The sequence below is a fragment of the Puma concolor genome, chromosome A3 (assembly GCF_028749965.1).
Source record: "Puma concolor isolate L17-30 chromosome A3, mPumCon1.1.hap2, whole genome shotgun sequence".
Classification (NCBI taxonomy): domain Eukaryota; kingdom Metazoa; phylum Chordata; class Mammalia; order Carnivora; family Felidae; genus Puma; species Puma concolor.
Genome location: NC_141669.1, coordinates 114355689 through 114372846, shown reverse-complemented (window position 1 = coordinate 114372846; position 17158 = coordinate 114355689). Strand labels below are relative to the sequence as shown.

At 40.2% G+C, this 17158-nt stretch overlaps 1 protein-coding gene across 8 annotated transcripts in view; it reads right to left on the bottom strand.

Annotated features, from left to right (window-relative positions):
* The window catches only part of TPX2 (TPX2 microtubule nucleation factor), a 60230-nt gene that overhangs the window by 9764 nt on the left and 33308 nt on the right, over positions 1-17158 (bottom strand). For all 8 annotated transcript variants that reach the window (XM_086701929.1, XM_086701927.1, XM_086701935.1 and 5 more), the window contains 5 exons: positions 16660-16781; positions 15405-15556; positions 12783-12951; positions 8578-8719; positions 7309-7525 (listed from right to left, as the gene is read on the bottom strand). In XM_086701929.1, the coding sequence (XP_086558055.1) occupies positions 7309-7525; positions 8578-8719; positions 12783-12951; positions 15405-15556; positions 16660-16781 (802 nt within the window). The remainder of the gene's footprint in view (positions 1-7308; positions 7526-8577; positions 8720-12782; positions 12952-15404; positions 15557-16659; positions 16782-17158) is intronic.

Here is a 17158-nt window from a genome sequence, read left to right as displayed (position 1 = left end):
ATCTCACGGTTGTGGGACTGAGCTCCATGTCAGGCTCTGCACTGAGCATGATGCCTATTTGGGATTCTCTCTCTCTCTGCACACACCCTCACCCCCTACCCACTGCTCACATGTGCCCATGTGTGCGCACTCTCTCTCTCTCAAAATAAACTTTAAAAAAGAAAAAGCAAAACCATGCTCTTTAAAAAAAAAAAAAAGATCAAAACTGCAGCATTATATACAATAGCCAAACCATAGAAGCAGCCCAAGTGTCCACTGATAGTTAAATGGATAAAAAAGATGTGGCACACACACACAAATATTACTCAGCCATAAAAAAGAATGATATCTTGCCATTTCCAACAACATGTATGGAGCTAGAGAGTATAACGCTAAGTGAAATAAGTCAGAGAAAGACAGATACCATATGATTTCACTCACATGTAGAATTTAAAAAACAAAACAAACAAGCAAAGGAAAAAAGAGAGAGAGAGGGACAAACCAAGAAAAAGACTTAACTATAGAGAACACACTGATGGTTACCAGAGGGAAAGAAAGTGGGGGAATGGGGGTTAAAGAGTACACTTACAATGATGAAAAAATGAAATGATTAAAAAAAATCAAAACCCTAAGCCATCCTCAGTCCTTGTTACATTCACATGTGTATGTTGCCCACCCCCACCCCCCGCCCTCTACTCTGCTTCCTCTCCACCAGCCACACCACCTACTGCCTGTGCCACCCTACTAGCCTTGTAAGTCTTTCACCTTCTCATCTCACTCCTCTAATCCATCTTCTATATGCAGTCACAACTATTTGTCTAAGACACATTGGATCAAATAACTTCCTGACTTAAATTTCTTTAATGGCTCCTATGCTACCTATAACAGTATAACAAGTTCCTTGCCATGAAGTACAAGGCGCTTCACAATATGGGGCTCTGACTCCCCAGCCTTATCTCTCACCCTTCCCTACAGATTGCCCTCCAACCACTACAGGCAATTGCCAAAATGTTAATGCTGGTTCTCTCAACACCTTTGTGTTCTCTCTGAAATGCCCCAGCTGCTTGGAAACACCTAAGCTTTCTTTTCAAGCCTCCATGGAAGCACCTCCTCTTTTATAAAGGCTTTCAATTGATCTCTCCACTCCCAGAACCTATGAACTGACCTCTCTCTTTCCCTGTGTATGGTTCTATGACAATACATACGAAACTTCATAGCACTTGTGTGTTTAGATGTTCATCTGCTAGCCTTTGAGAGTGGGGACTATTATGCCATCAATCTCTAGTACCTAACAAAGATCATAGCAAGTATAAAGCAGTCAGTAAATGTTGAATAAATACAGTAAAAATGAAAACGGAATTTATACCTTGGACTCTACAACTCTTGGACTCAAAAAAATAAAACAAAATAAAATGAAACTCTTGGACTCTAATTTATAACTTGGGAAAGAGACTTCTTAATCTCAACAATGCTGTAACTGCTCAAACCATGTTTGGAATGTCTTTCTTGGAATGGCCTTCACAGTCAGTTTTTAGGCAATGCGAGGTATACACCCAATCTTTTAAGCAAAACTTTCCACTCTATTATCGTGGACTATTTAGTTTTAGTTCCAAATTATTTAATACGCTCCTAAAAGCAAATTAATCTTTAAAATAAAAACACCTGCCATTGCTAAAGAGATCCAAAAGACTATGAGCCACAAGCTTCAAGCTTTCCCAAAAAAGCTTTGCACAGTATCAATCACTGGAAAGAATGTATACCCTGCCAAGGTGACTATTGTAAAGAGAATGCTCATTCTGCTGTGGAAGTTCTGTTTTCTAAAGAAAGCCGGGATCACTAGCACAGTGAAATCTCATTTAGCAGAACTTGTAATCATAGTGACAAAAGTCTGCGAAATGGGTTTTCAAATAATGCTTACTGTAAAACAACAGCAAAAGCCTATTGTTCTATACTGCCCTGGACAGGTGGCCACCAGCCTCTCTTACTTGAGCACACCCAGGGTATGTGGGAGCGGGAAGAATGTGAAGGAAGGAGCCAGAGGTTGGTTCTAGCCCAGTTCTGATTCCAACTGCATAACCCGGGGCACACGAGATAGCCTTCTAGGCCTTGGATTGCTTTTTTTTTTCTTTTCATAACATAAAGTAATAGAAATAAATACCTGAGAATTCATTTAGTTCTAAAGTAATCCCTCTTTTCCTTCCCCCCACCCTTTCCATCCACCCAGCAGAGATGTGCATTTTATTTTCTTTTTAATTTTTTTTTTAACATTTATTATTGAGAGACAGAGAGGCACAGAGCATGAGCAGGGGAGGGGTAGAGAGAGGGGGAGACACAGATTCTGAAGCAGGCTCCAGGCTCTGAGCTGTCAGCACAGGGGCTCAAACTCACAAACTGCGAGATCATGACCTGAGCCGAAGTCGGTCACTTAACCAACTGAGCCACCCAGGCGCCCCCAAAGATGTGCATTTTAAAAGAAGAGCAATGGAAATCTCTAAAAAATAAGCCTCGAAAGAGGTATTTATGAGTGGGCTCAATCCTCATTAATTGGGGGAGAGGAAAGGGTGATTTGTGGATATCAACTGTGCAGCAAATACCCACCCACACCCCATCTCCACTGCAATCAATGCCAACCAACTGGGGGCTCAATCAGAAATAAACATATATTGGGTTTCTAAAAACAACAGTCGTCTTATTTTGCTATTTAAAAAAATTTTTGTAATGTTTATTTATTTTGAGAGAGAGGGAGAGAGAGAATGCATGCAAGCATGGGAGGGGCAGAGAGACAGGGAGAGAGAGAATCCCAAGCAGGTTCTGTGCTGTTAGCACAGAGCCCGATGCAGGGCTCAAACTCACAAAGCATGAGATCATGACCTGAGCCAAAATCAAGAGTCAGAGGCTTAACCGACTGAGCCACCCAGGCACCCCTTGTTTCAGTATTTTAAGTTTTCCTAGTTGTAAGCTCCTTGAAGGCAGGGATGTCCTCATTTACATCCCTTTGCATTCTCCACAGTACCTAAGAGAAGTAGTAATTGTTCGACGAACATACATTGATTGAACTGTGAAAGCTTTGAGGATGTGTGCTATGTTTTTCCCATCTTTGAATTCCCAGAATATAGACTGGTGCATTTCAGCTCTTACTCTTACTCAGTTATCCAACATTGGATGCTACGTGCAGGGGATACAAAAATGAACAAGACAGACATACACAGTCCCTGTTCTCAGGGAGCTCACGTTCTCATGGAGGAAAGAGACAATGAAAAAGTAACAAATCAGGTATTCCCTGATTTTCACAAGTGCTCTGAGGAAATCTGGCAGAATGTGGAGCTAAAGGATAACAGGGGAAGTTCCTAACAGGAAACTCTGGGAAGGTACTGTAAAGTGATATGTGTTAGAAGTACGCAATGTGAGTAGGCAGAAGGCGCATTTAGGAAAAGCAGCCCAGGATAGGGGAGCAGGTATTAGGGGTGAGCACTTCTCCCTATGGCAGGATATGGCCCCAAATGCCCTGCCACAAGAGCAGTTAGGAAATTACTATGAAGCAATATTATCTCAGGGAGTATGGGGGGGGGGGATAAAAAAAAAAGCCTGCTGGTCTCCCCAAGTCATCCCTAAAATATCACTGCTAAAATTATTCCCTGGCCTCACTGACACCACATCCACCTCTGTGGTGCCCCGGTTCCCCACTAGATGTCGGCACCAAGTTCACATTTCACACCCTTGAGCTCAAGGTTTTCATCACTCCACCTCTGCCCCAAGAGGCCTTTTTTCATCTCTGCCTCACAGCCCACTGCTGCCCAAGCCCATCTCTCATCAGCCCCATTGTCTCCTTGCCACCTATCAACCACAAGTTTAAGAGCACAAGAAACACCGTAAGGACACACAAAAAGAGCTTCAGCACTAGAGGGGCAAGGATGAAGAACAGTGGTGAACAGACCAGAAGAATTTGGGCTCTGGGAAGCAGGCTCTTCTGTTCTTAGAGTCCAGAAGTAGAAGTTAAGGGACCTAATCTCAATTCTACCAGCAACTTTTAAAAATGATCCTATGGGCAAGCTGCATTCCCCTTTCAAAGCCTCTCTTTCTAAAAAATGAAGAGGGTGAAAGAATACACGTAATGCTTCCTATGCTTTGCTTCTCTAGAAACCAAGAGTTGAAGTGCAATCACTGGAACTTTTAGAAGGGAGAGTTGCAAATGGCCAGTATCAAACTCAAAAACTGAGTTTGCCAAAATAAATGATGGTAGAATAAGCAAGTATTCAAGGAGATGGTGCGTTCACATCCTGGCTCTGCATACTAGATACCTCCTATTGTCTCTTCCTCATCTGAAAAACAGGAATAAAGATAAAACCTGCCTCTTAAGAATTGTTGCAAGAAGACAACAATCTACATAAAACGCTCGGCATGAGGAGAGCATGTGAGAAAATGACAGTTATTACTATTAACAACATAACTGCTTACTGTATGTCAGACACTAATTTCTCACTGGGGCTCTCTCTAATCTATGCTGCACATAACAAATCAAAACTCCAGGGGTGGGGCCCAGGAATCTGTTTATGTAATAAGATCCCCAGAGGATTCTGAGAACCAGCTGGATTTGGCAAACACTTCCCTGGAGTGTACCACATCAATTCAGTTGCATCTTACTTACCTAGTGCTTTGCTGATATGTTTATCCAGAATTCTCAACAAGGCATAAACTAGTACAAGGCTACTCTAAGATCTCACTTAACTAAATCTTACCGAACTCTAGGCACCCTTCCCCACATACAAGTTCACCCTAGCATGTCTAAAGTGCAACAAACTGCCAGCCCAATTTCCTAAATCAGGGTTTCTAAAATCAAAGTTCAGGTAAGACAGATATCATGGAAGAGGATGTTAAGTGGGATGCAGACTATTTTTTTTTTTAATAGTCACATATTTCCCAAGACCTTTCTATTTAAAAAGGTACCTTCTATTTTAATACAAGAGTACAGACCCTGAAACCATATACCTAGAATCTATCCAGCTCTGCCACTGGCTAGTTAGTGATCTTGGGAAAGTTATTTAACTATTATATTTCCTAACTATAAAACAGACTGATAATAGGACCTAGAGTGTTTACCTCAAGAGTTATTATGAGAATTAAGTTACTATATAAATTATGAGAATTAAGTAAGTTATTATATAAATTGAGGAGCGTAGAATAAAACTTGGCACATAATAAGCTTCATATATTAGCTGTTAGTATTATTATTCATGGCAAAAAGTATTGGTTTTCCATTTACACAATGATTTATATGCTCCCTTTAAAATTACTTTAGGGGCGTCTGGGTAGCTCAGTCGGTTAAGTATCTGACTCTTGATTTCAGCTCAGGTCATGATCTCATGGTCCGTGAGATTGAGCCCTGGTCGATCTGCTGACAGCACAGAGCCTGCTTGGGATTTTCTCTCTCTCAAAAACAAATAAATAAACATTGAAAAAAAAAATAAAATTACTTTAAAAATTAGTCAATTTTAAGAATATATAAAGTCAATACTGGTAATATGAGATACAAGGATATAGTAAAAATCAAAAGGGTAAAAGTGAATTAAATAAAAACCAAAGCTTTGTAGCAGGGGGGAAAGCCAGGAGCTTAGAGAAAAAGATGTTACTAAAAGCAAGGTACTAAATGCATGTTACAAAAGCCTTGAAGAAGTAACTTCTCTTCTCTGGGCCTTGATTTTCTAGTGTGTAAAATGAAAACATTGAACCCTTCTGCTAGGCTCTAGGATTCTGAAGTTTGCATATAACCTACATTTCCCTTGTTACATTCAGAGCATTTTCCTCAGTGGGTAATGACAAAGGGCAAATGACAGCATAGGACTTGGAGAATGATCACTTGTGTGGGAAGAGGTTTCTTAGAAGTTTGTGCAACAGAATTTGGCCTATAGTACTTGTGCATCAAGGAAAGAACAGGAAAAGGAAAAAGCATTGTGAATAGAAAAGAGGTCTCATATGCAGTAAGCCATAAAGGTGGGAAGAAGGGAAGAACTATTTCTAAGCATTACTGTGCTTTCTTAAAGCCTGGAAAATATAACTTTGGATTGCTTCTGACTTAGTGCTAAGAAAATGGAATAAACAGAAGTGCCTGGCTAGTTCAGTCAGAGCAGCATGCGACTCTTGATCTTGGGGTTGTGAGTTTAAGCACTATGATGGGTGTAGAGATTACTAAGAAATAAAACCTTAAAAACAACAACAACAACAACAACAAAACTAAGTACACGGACCAAGGTAATAATATATTTTGATGCAGTTTCACTTAAAACCATGGTGACTCAAAAGGGCAAGCAAAAAGAAAGAAAACAGAAAAAGAGAGTTCTTAGTACCTGGATATAAGTCAGTCCAATACAGGAAGAAGGTGTTTCCCTACCTGCACAGAAATATATCTAAAAACCATCTTTGCACTTATGTAGATGAACCCTATTATTGATTCTTTGTGGCATCTCTTCCTAATTGTATGTTTTCCCTAAATTCCTGACTATATGCCCACCATCACATTATAACCCACTTCTCTAATCTCATTTCCAGTTGCTCCTCTTGATATACTGTACTTCTTTTCTGTAGCTTAAATGAGCCACCCACCTGCTTCCCAGTAGCTACCCTGTGTTTTCTACCTTTAGGCTTTTATGTTACTTCCACTGCCTGGAATGCTCTGCCAGTCCACTTCACTTGTATTTCTATGAGTCCAAAATCTACCATACAATGGAGAGGCAATATAACGAAGTATTAAGATCATGAACTCTGGAGCAGAGTGCCTGAGTTCTTATCTCTGCTCCACCATTCACTAGCTGAATGGCCTAGGAATGCCACTTACCCTCCCTGTGCCTCAAGTGCCTCATCTGAAACCAGTGATAATTACAGTAAATCACCTGAAGGCATTGTGGTTAAAATGAATGGGTTAATACACAGAAGGGGCTTAGAGGAGCGTTTAGCACATAGTGAAAGCGTCAGCTATTATGACAGTGACAACACATGATGAGGACGATGTGAAGACTCAGGTCATATGCTCTGTCCTCCACAGAGCATTCCCTGAACCTCCTGTCTGGAAGAAATCATTATCTCCTTTGAGTTCCTACAGTACTATTAACTGTCACCGCTCTTAGAATACTTCTAATTTTATATTATTTATACATGTTGTCTCCCTTACTTGACTTTAAGTTTCCTGAGAGCAAAATCCACGACTTGTCTCTTATCACCTACAGTTCCTAATACAATGCCCTGATCATAGTATCTACTCAAACATTTGTGAACAGGGAGATATTTGGTCATGAGAAGGATATTTTTGCCAGCATACAGGGCCTTAACCATTCTTACCACAACATCTTCCAAGATTTTAGTAGGGCAAGGTCTAGAATGAAATTCAAAGTGTTCATCCTCAGATTTCTTCTTGGACTCCCGCTCCTGGATTCTTTTCTCAATTTCCAAATCAAAGCCAATAGGCTGAGTGGGTGGCTTCACAGGTGGTTTCTTGGGCAAGATGGGCCCACCTTCAAGAATTCTGGGATCAAGTTCCCGTGCTTTGAATTTGTATCTGTAAGATAAGAGTTTAGATGACACCACAAAAAAATTTTTTTAATAAAATAAAAATTACACAAACAACAAAGCAGGTCTAAAACAGAAAAATAATTATTATGATTACCCAAGCACAGCAAAATTTTGACTCATTCCATAGCCATTGTCTCTACCTCCAGACAAAGAATAAAGGAGCCAGTCCTAACACTCCTACCACTTTAAAGACTGGGATTTCTCTTCCCAGAGGAAGCTGCCCCTCCTCAAAAGAAGTACAAAAAGGAATGAAAGAAGGATACAGGAGACAAACTCCAGTGCTAACCACACTTTGTTCCAGTTTCCTCCACCAATAATAGCTGTAATGAGCCCTTGGGTAGCCATAAAGGGTGGGATCTACCTCAACTAAGTTCAGAGGACACTCCTTAGTTGGAATCCTGAGTAAGTTTGCCTACCCCCTTCGTTTTTACCACTTTATGTTCCAGGATATCTGCATATTCCCACTTCTCTCTTTTTTTTTTTTTAATATTTTATTTTTAAGTAAACTCTACATCCAGCATGGGACTCATACAACCCTGTGATCAAAAGTCCCATGCTCTACCAACTAAGCCAGCCAGGTGCCTCCTACCCCCACCCCCTTCTGATTTTTTAATCACAGAGGCAGGGGCACAGACTACAGAGCCTATAACTCAAATGCCATAAATTCCCATGACAAGAAAAACAGCAACTATCCCCATTATAGAACTGAAAAGAAAGCAGCCAAGGGCACCTGGGTGGCTCAATCGGTTAAGTGTCTGACTCTTAGTTTTGGCACAGGTCATGATTTCATGGTTGGTGAGTTCAAGCCCCACATCAGGGTCTGCACTGACAGCATGGAGCCTGCTTGGGATTCTCTCCCTCCCTCTCTCTCTCTGGCCCTCCCCTACTTGCACTCTCTCTCTCTCAAAATAAATAAATAAAACTAAAAAAAACTCAAAACATACATATATATGTACATATATACGCACATATATATGATTGAAAAGAAAGCAGGCAGATTCTTGGAACTCTTCCTCAAATACTGCCAGTTGGACTTACTGTTGCAGTTTCTCAAGCTCCTCAGCCTCCTGATCCGCTGCACTTTTGCAGGTCACTGGCCTTGTGCGCTGTTTGGTTTGCAGCACAGGAGTCTGTGGGTCTCTGGATATCTTGACCACAGCAGACTTGGAGGGTAACAGAGCTGTAAACCAAGATCACAGACATTCACCTAGCTCCCAAGACTCCCAGCACACTATAGGTGCTGACTCAGCTAGGCAGCCCAGAGATGACAAATCAGAGTGGCTGCCCTCCACACTCAGCTCAGCTCATGTCAGTCAACCTGACAAACATGCAGCCCCTTCTTTCCTGTCACTCTTTAGTGAGGGGTATGATGAAGGTAGTCTTTGGTTAAACTCTACTATCATCTTCTGAACGTAAAATCCATTTGTGTCTGATGGATTCCTTATCACTGCACAGGCATGTACTGCCTTTCTATTCACAATGCCAACTATTTTGCTTATTACTGACACATAAGACTTTTGTTTATTCCAGCTTTAAAATAAGGCCTTTCTAAAGATCAAGTAATGACTCCCAATTTTGTGAATTTCCTAAATGCGTCTACATCAAAACATCACGACCTGTTTAAAGAAAGTCAAATAGAGAAAGTAAAAAGACTATGTCAAAGCATCAATCTTAAGACTACCACTACCATTCATAGACAATATTGATTACCTGACCAGAGGCAACCTTGTCAATTTTCATAATTACGTGGAATGAGTCCTCTAATTTAGATCTGGCCACATAACAGCAGGAGATACAAACCAAATCTATTAATTTTAGAAATAAGTCAGCCTTCCAACCAATGGAATGGGAAAAGATATTTGCAAATGACATACCGGTCAAAGGGCTAGTATCCAAAATCTATAAAGAGCTCACCAAACTCCACACCCGAAAAACAAATAACCCAGTGAAGAAATGGGCAGAAGACATGAATAGACACTTCTCTAAAGAAGACATCCGGATGGCCAACAGGCACATGAAAAGATGCTCAACGTCGCTCCTCATCAGGGAAATACAAATCAAAACCACACTCAGATATCACCTCACGCCAGTCAGAGTGGCCAAAATGAACAAATCAGGAGACTATAAATGCTGGAGAGGATGTGGAGAAACGGGAACCCTCTTGTACTGTTGGTGGGAATGCAAACTGGTGCAGCCACTCTGGAAAACAGTGTGGAGGTTCCTCAGAAAATTAAAAATAGACCTACCCTATGACCCAGCAATAGCACTGCTAGGAATTTACCCAAGGGATACAGGAGTACTGATGCATAGGGGCACTTGTACCCCAATGTTTATAGCAGCACTCTCAACAATAGCCAAACTATGGAAAGAGCCTAAATGTCCATCAACTGAGGAATGGAGAAAGAAATTGTGGTTTATATACACAATGGAGTACTACATGGCAATGAGAAAGAACAAAATATGGCCCTTTGTAGCAACGTGGATGGAACCGGAGAGTGTGATGCTAAGTGAAATAAGCCATACAGAGAAAGACAGATACCATATGTTTTCACTCTTATGTGGATCCTGAGAAACTTAACAGAAACCCATGGGGGAGGGGAAGGGAAAAAAAAAAAAAAAAAAGAGGTTAGAGGGAGAGATAGCCAAAGCATAAGCGACTCTTAAAAACTGAGAACAAACTGAGGGTTGATGGGGGGTGGGAGGAAGGGGAGGGTGGGTGATGGGTATTGAGGAGGGCACCTTCTGGGATGAGCACTGGGTGTTGTATGGAAACCAATTTGACAATAAATTTCATATATTGAAAAAAAAAAGAAATAAGTCAGCCTTCAAGTATACATATAACAATTATTTATAACTACATAAAGTTTTAAATAATCATTGCACAAAATACACCATCCACAAAAATAAACTCAAAATAGATTAAGGACTTAAATGTGAGATCTGAAATCATAAAAGTCCTAGAAAAGAGCACAAACAGTAATTTCTCTGACATTGGCCGCAGCAACATTTTTCTAAATATGCCTGCCAAGGCAAGGGAAATACAAGCAAAAATAAACTATTGGAACTATGTCAAAGTAAAAAGCTTTTGCATAGCAAAGGAAACAACAAAACTAAAAGACAACCTATGAAGGGGAAAAGATACTTGCAAACAACATATCCAATTAAGGGTTAGTATCTAAAATACATAAAGAACTTATACAACTCAACACCAACACCAAAAAAACACACACAAAACAAACAAACCAACCCACAAAAACCCAATAATCTAAAAATGGGCAAAAGACATGAGCAGACATTTCTCCACAAAAGACACAGATGGCCAAGGGACACATGAAAAGATGTTCATCACTCATCATCAGGAAACGCAAATCAAAAAACTACAATGAGAGATCACCTTACACCTGTCAGAATGGCTAAATCAAAAACATAAGAAACACAAGTGTTAGCAAGGATGTGGAGAAAAAGGAACCCTCGTGCACTGTTGGTAGGAATGCAAACTAATAGAGCCACTGTGGAAAACAGTACAGAGGGTCATCAAAAAATTAAAAATAAAACTACCATGTGATCCAGTAATTCCACTACTGGGTATTTACCCAAAGAATACAAAAACACTAATTTGAAAAGATATATGCACCCCTATGTTTAATGTAGCATTATTTACAATACCAAATTATGGAAGCAGCCCAAGGTGTCCACTGACAAATGAATGGATATATATATAACAGAATATTACTCAGCCATAAAAAAGAATGAAATCTTGTCATTTGCAACAACATGGTTGGATCTAGAGAATATAATGCTAAATGAAATAAATCAAAGACAAATACCATTTGATTTCACTTATATATGGAATTAAAAAAAAATAAAACAAAGGAAAAAAGAGACAAACCAAAAACAGATTCTTAACTATAGAGAAAAAAAAAATGATGGTTACCTGGGGGGAGGTGGGTGGGAAATGGGTGAAATAGGTGAAGGGAGTTAAGAGTATACTTATCATGATGAGCACTGAGGAATGTATAGAATTGCTGAATCACTATAACTGAAACTAATACAACACCATATGTTAACCATATTGGAATTAAAAAAAATTTTTTTTAATTGCAGGAAATAATTTTTTTTCTATTTGCCAGGACCAAGATTCTAAAAGCAGGGCGTATCAGACTCTAGAAGTCATATTATTATTTGGAAAGTCATGTTTAATATTTAAATTTCCACTAAGATAAAAAAAAGACATTTCACTATTTTTGTAATCTAAAATTTGACAAATGACCCCTGGAATATAATAACAATATTAATGCTGTACTTAAAGAAGCTTGCCTGGCTGCACTAAACAATGCCAATGCAAGGGCAGAAAACACTGAGACCTTCAAAGGCAAAACAACAAAATCCTGCTTTATCCAGAACGCTAGTCCTACATTCTAGACAACTATTTTACATGACTTCCATTTCTCAAACTTCTCTACTTTCCTTCTTGCAGTAATTATTCTCATAAAGACAAAAGCTAAGAGATTAGAATCCTCTCATGTGTTCATCCCAAACCTACAAACCCTCTGGCATTTGCACCCATTCTTCTCTCTTCTACCCTCCCTTCAAAGAACAAGCACTCCACCTGAGCTAAGTATCCCGCCTCCACCTGCTGGCACAGGGCCAATCACTGGTTATCTCCTTTCTGCCCTGGTTCTTCAACTTTTTTCACTGCCAGGGACTTCTCAGCTTACAGACATGCTCTACCTATCTCCCACATCTCTTCACTCTTGTGTGTCCCTCTACATTCGTTACACTTACCATAATCTATAGTGCTCTGTTTCTCTCACTGAATTAGAAACTTAATGTTGAGCAGCACCAAGTCCATTTTGTTCACTGCTATAACTCCTACACTTCTATACCTGGTTTATAGTGGTGAAATTTGTTGAATGGTTGAACAAAAAGCACACAACCCTGAATGAATGGAATGTTTCCATTTTCTATAGTTAAGTAGCCGCACCAATACACCCTGACAAGTGGCAAAGGTATAATACCTGGCCAATTATTGACCAGGAGGATCAAGGTGGTTGATGTATATAAGTAGACAGATAGCCAGAGCGGGGAGTACAAAGATGCTCAACTGTGCACTTCTTGTCTGCATGTAGGCATATGAAATACTTTAGTTCAAAAGCTAGGATTTCAACTAAAGGCAAATTTATGTAAGCAAATGAAATCCTAGGGGAGGCTCCAACCAGCTATAATGTTGATATGAAACTTACTATCATCCTTCTTGCTCCTCAAGTGATATCTGTTAGGGGTTCGTTTATGAAAGGCTTCAACCTGCTGTGCGAGGGGCACGTACGTAGAAGTTGTTTCATCAAATGTTCTTTTCTTTCCTTGGGACAGGTTGAATGGCTTAATAATGGTGCACCCCTTAGTCACTCGAGCCTGTAAAGAAAGTTGGTCCTCAAATGAAGTGTTTTGGAAGAGCTCAGATCTACCATAAGCCGCATATTCAACACAGAGGATCAAAAGAAAAAAGGACTGTGGTAAAGTCAAGATTATTATGGGGCGCCTGGGTGGCTCAGTCGGTTAAGTGTCCGACTTCAGCTCAGGTCGTGATCTCCCAGTTCATGAGTTCAAGCCCCGCATCGGGCTCTGTGCTGACAGCTCAGAGCCTGAAGCCTGCTTTGGATTCTGTGTCTCCCTCTCTCTGTTCTGCCCCTGATCATGCTCTCTCACTCTCTCTCTCAGAAATAAAGAAATGTTAAAAAAAATTTGTTTTTTGTTTTTTTTCTTTTTTTTTTTTTTAACGTTTATTTATTATTTTTGGGACAGAGAGAGACAGAGCATGAACGGGGGAGGGGCAGAGAGAGAGGGAGACACAGAATCGGAAACAGGCTCCAGGCTCTGAGCCATCAGCCCAGAGCCCGACGTGGGGCTCGAACTCACGGACCGCGAGATCGTGACCTGGCTGAAGTCGGACGCTTAACCGACTGCGCCACCCAGGCACCCCTGTTTGTTTTTTTTTTAAATAAAAAGTCAAGATTATTATTCCTAAATTTGTCAGTCCTTGAGCAAAGGTTAAAACTAGTCTGTTCCCACCTTTTAAAAAAGGGAGAAAGGGGCTGGGGGGGCGCCTGGGGAGCTTAGCTGGTTAAGTGTCCAACTCTTGATTTCAGCTCAGGTCATATCTCACAGTTTGTGGGTTTGAGCCATGTGGCTCAAAGCCACGTTCACGGGTTCTGCGCTGACAGCATGAGCCTGCTTAGGATTCTCTGTCTCCCTCTCTTTCTTCCCCTCTCCTGCTTAAGCACCTGTGCATGCTCACTCTCTTCTCTCAAAAATAAACATTAAAAAGAAGGGAGAAAGGATCTAGGGCTTAACAAATTATCTGTTCTGTAATAGTTAATAAGGTGATTTTTTTTCTCCAAGCATGTCAGTGTTTTGAAGCCAGCAAGAACAAGTTTTCTGAAAATTAGAAGGGAAAAAAAGCTGCAAAGGTATTCCCCTCACCCTTAATCCCATTAATAAAAAATTGATTTGGGTTCTGGGTCTGGATCAGGTCAGGCAACTGCCTGAATCAGAATCTCTGCAGACATCCTCCCCAAAACTGAGTGATGAAGGAGTCTAGTCCTTGGATGATTAACTTTCATAAAATTAGTCTCTGATTAGAAACAAAACTCTTTAAGGACCTACATCTCAAAGGAAGAAGCACAACACCAGGGTTTAAGACCGCAAAGGACTGACTTCAACAAGTAATGATGCTTACTGCAAATGCAAGAAGAAATTCTTAGTATTAGAATTTTTAGGGATGCCTGGGTGGCGCAGTCAGTTAAGTGTCCATCTCTTGATCTTGGCTTAGGTCATGATCTCTCGGTTCATGAGTTCAAGCCCCGCATCCCCACATCAGTTCCTGTACTGATGGTGCAGAGCCTGCTTGGGATTCTGTCTCTCCTTCTCTTTGCCTCTCCCCTGCTTGTGTGCCCTCTCTCTCTCTCTCTCTCTCTCAAATAAATAAAACTTACAAAAAATATTTTTTAGAATTTTTAAGTAGGATTCTTATCATTTTGTTAGATTTGAATGGTCTGCCCCAACCCCATTTCTTCCATAAGCCCTGTCATATATTGCACAAAACTTTGTAAACACAAGATTTTTTCAAGAATTTTATAAGAGCACAAGCTGTAGCAAGCTGGCACCTACAATTTGCCACACAGAATTCTAAGTGCTTTATGTACATTCTTTTTCTATTTTTTTTTTATGTTTATTTTTGAGAGAGGCACAGAGTATGAGCAGGGGAGGGGCAGAGAGAGGGAGACACAGAATTTGAAACAGGCTACAGCTCTGAGCTGTCAGCACAGAGCCTGACGCAGTCTCAAACTCACAAACCGTGAGATCATGACCTGAGCTGAAGTCAGATGCTTAACCACCCATGCACTCTGCTTTCTTTCTTTCTTTTTTTTTTTTAAGTTTATTTAACTATTTTTAGAGACAGAGAGAGAAAGTGCATGTGTGCACAAGTGGGGAAGGGGCAGAGAGAGAGAGAGGGAGAAAGAGTATCTCAAGCAGTTTCCGCACTGTCAGGCAGAGCTTGGTGAGGGGTTCAATCTCACAAATGTGAGATCATGACCTGTTCCAAGATCAAGAGTCAGATGCTTAAATGACTGAGTTACCAGGAGCTCCATATGTACATCCTTAATTCAGTTTTCACAGCAACTTAAGATGCTTCCCAGAGAGGCCGCATGACTTCTCCAAGATCACATAGCTAATGGGGCAAAGTGAGGGTTTAGAGCTACCTTAACTCAAAAACACGCTTCTCTCAATTATAGTGACCACAAGTAGTGCACCCGAAATCCTCCCTGAATTAGTAACAAGAATATCCATTTAGCCCATCAACTTACAGGAGACGGAGGATGCTTTCGCAGTTCAGATGTAAAATTCACTTCCTTATATTCCTCCTGGTTCTTAGGATGTTGTTTGATTCGCTCGTCTGTGCGGAAGTGAAAGTCAACTGATTTGGTTACCTGGCTCACTGATTTCTTCACAGGTTGCCCTGAGTAAGAAGCAGAGTAAAACACACAGGTAACACTAAGAATAGAGAATATCAGTAAATCCCCTTTATCCAGTCCTTTTGATATTTCTATCATCATGGATCTTAATATTGTTCACTCTCTACACATAGCCCCAAATTTGAATCAGTGCTCAAGGACACTACTTACTATATGTACCTTATTCATTGAGCACTACTGGTGTGAGGACCTCTGGTCAGAGGCAAACTGCAAAGAGGTAGAACAGGGGAGAAGAATCCCATCTCCTAGGTGTAGCTATAGCTCTGGACACACAGTAACTGGAATACTTTTGACAAGAAAGGCTATGAATTGTCTTAAAAAGCACACTTAACATGTCTATGAAGGAAATCCTATAAACTCCAGGGGTGCTTTTTCAACTCAGTATTCAGGGCTTTATAGCTTTGACTCCACCAATAATAACTCTATGTATGCCAGAGCAAAGCAGAACTCTGACCCTTTCGTTCCCTCAGTCCTACTTGTCCTCTGTAGCTACAAGTGGATTCGCACAGCTGTCTTTTCCTCTGTCTAAAATTAAAATGGGAAAACAACAATAAAAAACTGGCATGCCCAATGGCTTTATCTTCTGTCTCAATCGTAATTCCTTCTTTTTCTAACACAAAGAAAAAGAATTAGAAAGGAAAAGGAGAGAGGAATCAGTTATCCTTGAAGAAATGAGGGAAGTTTTCATGGAAAAGGGCCTCAAAAGATGGGTGTGAGTTCTACAGTTAGAGACAGAGAGCAACAGTGCGCTCTAAGAAAGGTCTGGTGTATATATATAATACCCCCCCCATTTTTTTTAAAGTAACCTCTATGCCCAATATGGGGGCTTGAACTCACGATCCTGAGACCAAGAGTCACATGCTCTGTCAACTGAGCCAGCCAGGCGCCCTAGTCTGGTGTATATAAAACGTTCTAGGGAACAATCATTGGGATATAAAGAATATCCATGTCCAGCTTTCTAACAAACATACCTTTTTCTACTGGCTACTAACCAATAAAGACTTTTATCCTTTAGAGACTTCAAAAACCCTACCAAGATTATGGGAAGGACCCCTCATAAATCAGAATCAACCAGAGCCAAGCTGACCTATTCCTGCAAGAGCAAGTTTCTTGAATTCTTCATTCTTTTTCCGCATCTCCATCACCTCCTGTTGCATTTTCATTCTCTTCTCCAACTCTTGCTCCTCAGTACTTTTTAGAGTCTTTTGCCTAAAGGGAAAATCAGTAAAGGAGGTAAGAGAGGAGAGAAGAAAGAGGCTCCTGATTCAAAACAGTCTAAAGGTATTACAGACAAGATTTTTAACCTGTGATAAAATAATCATCAAAGCCAAAAAGGATTATCTGATAAATCGATACTGACTTAATTATGTAACAGTATGAAAAAAAACAAAAAAAACCAAAAAAACCAAGATGCACAAGTTATAACGATATTGAAAATTTTTCAAAAAGAAAGCTAAAATTGACTATAGAAGATATTACAAAAGACATAAATTTGACTATACAATGATCAGCTTTTAGGCCACAAGAAAAAGTAGGATTAAAATACCAGTAGAATGGGGAAAATATTTGCAAGAAATATGACAAAA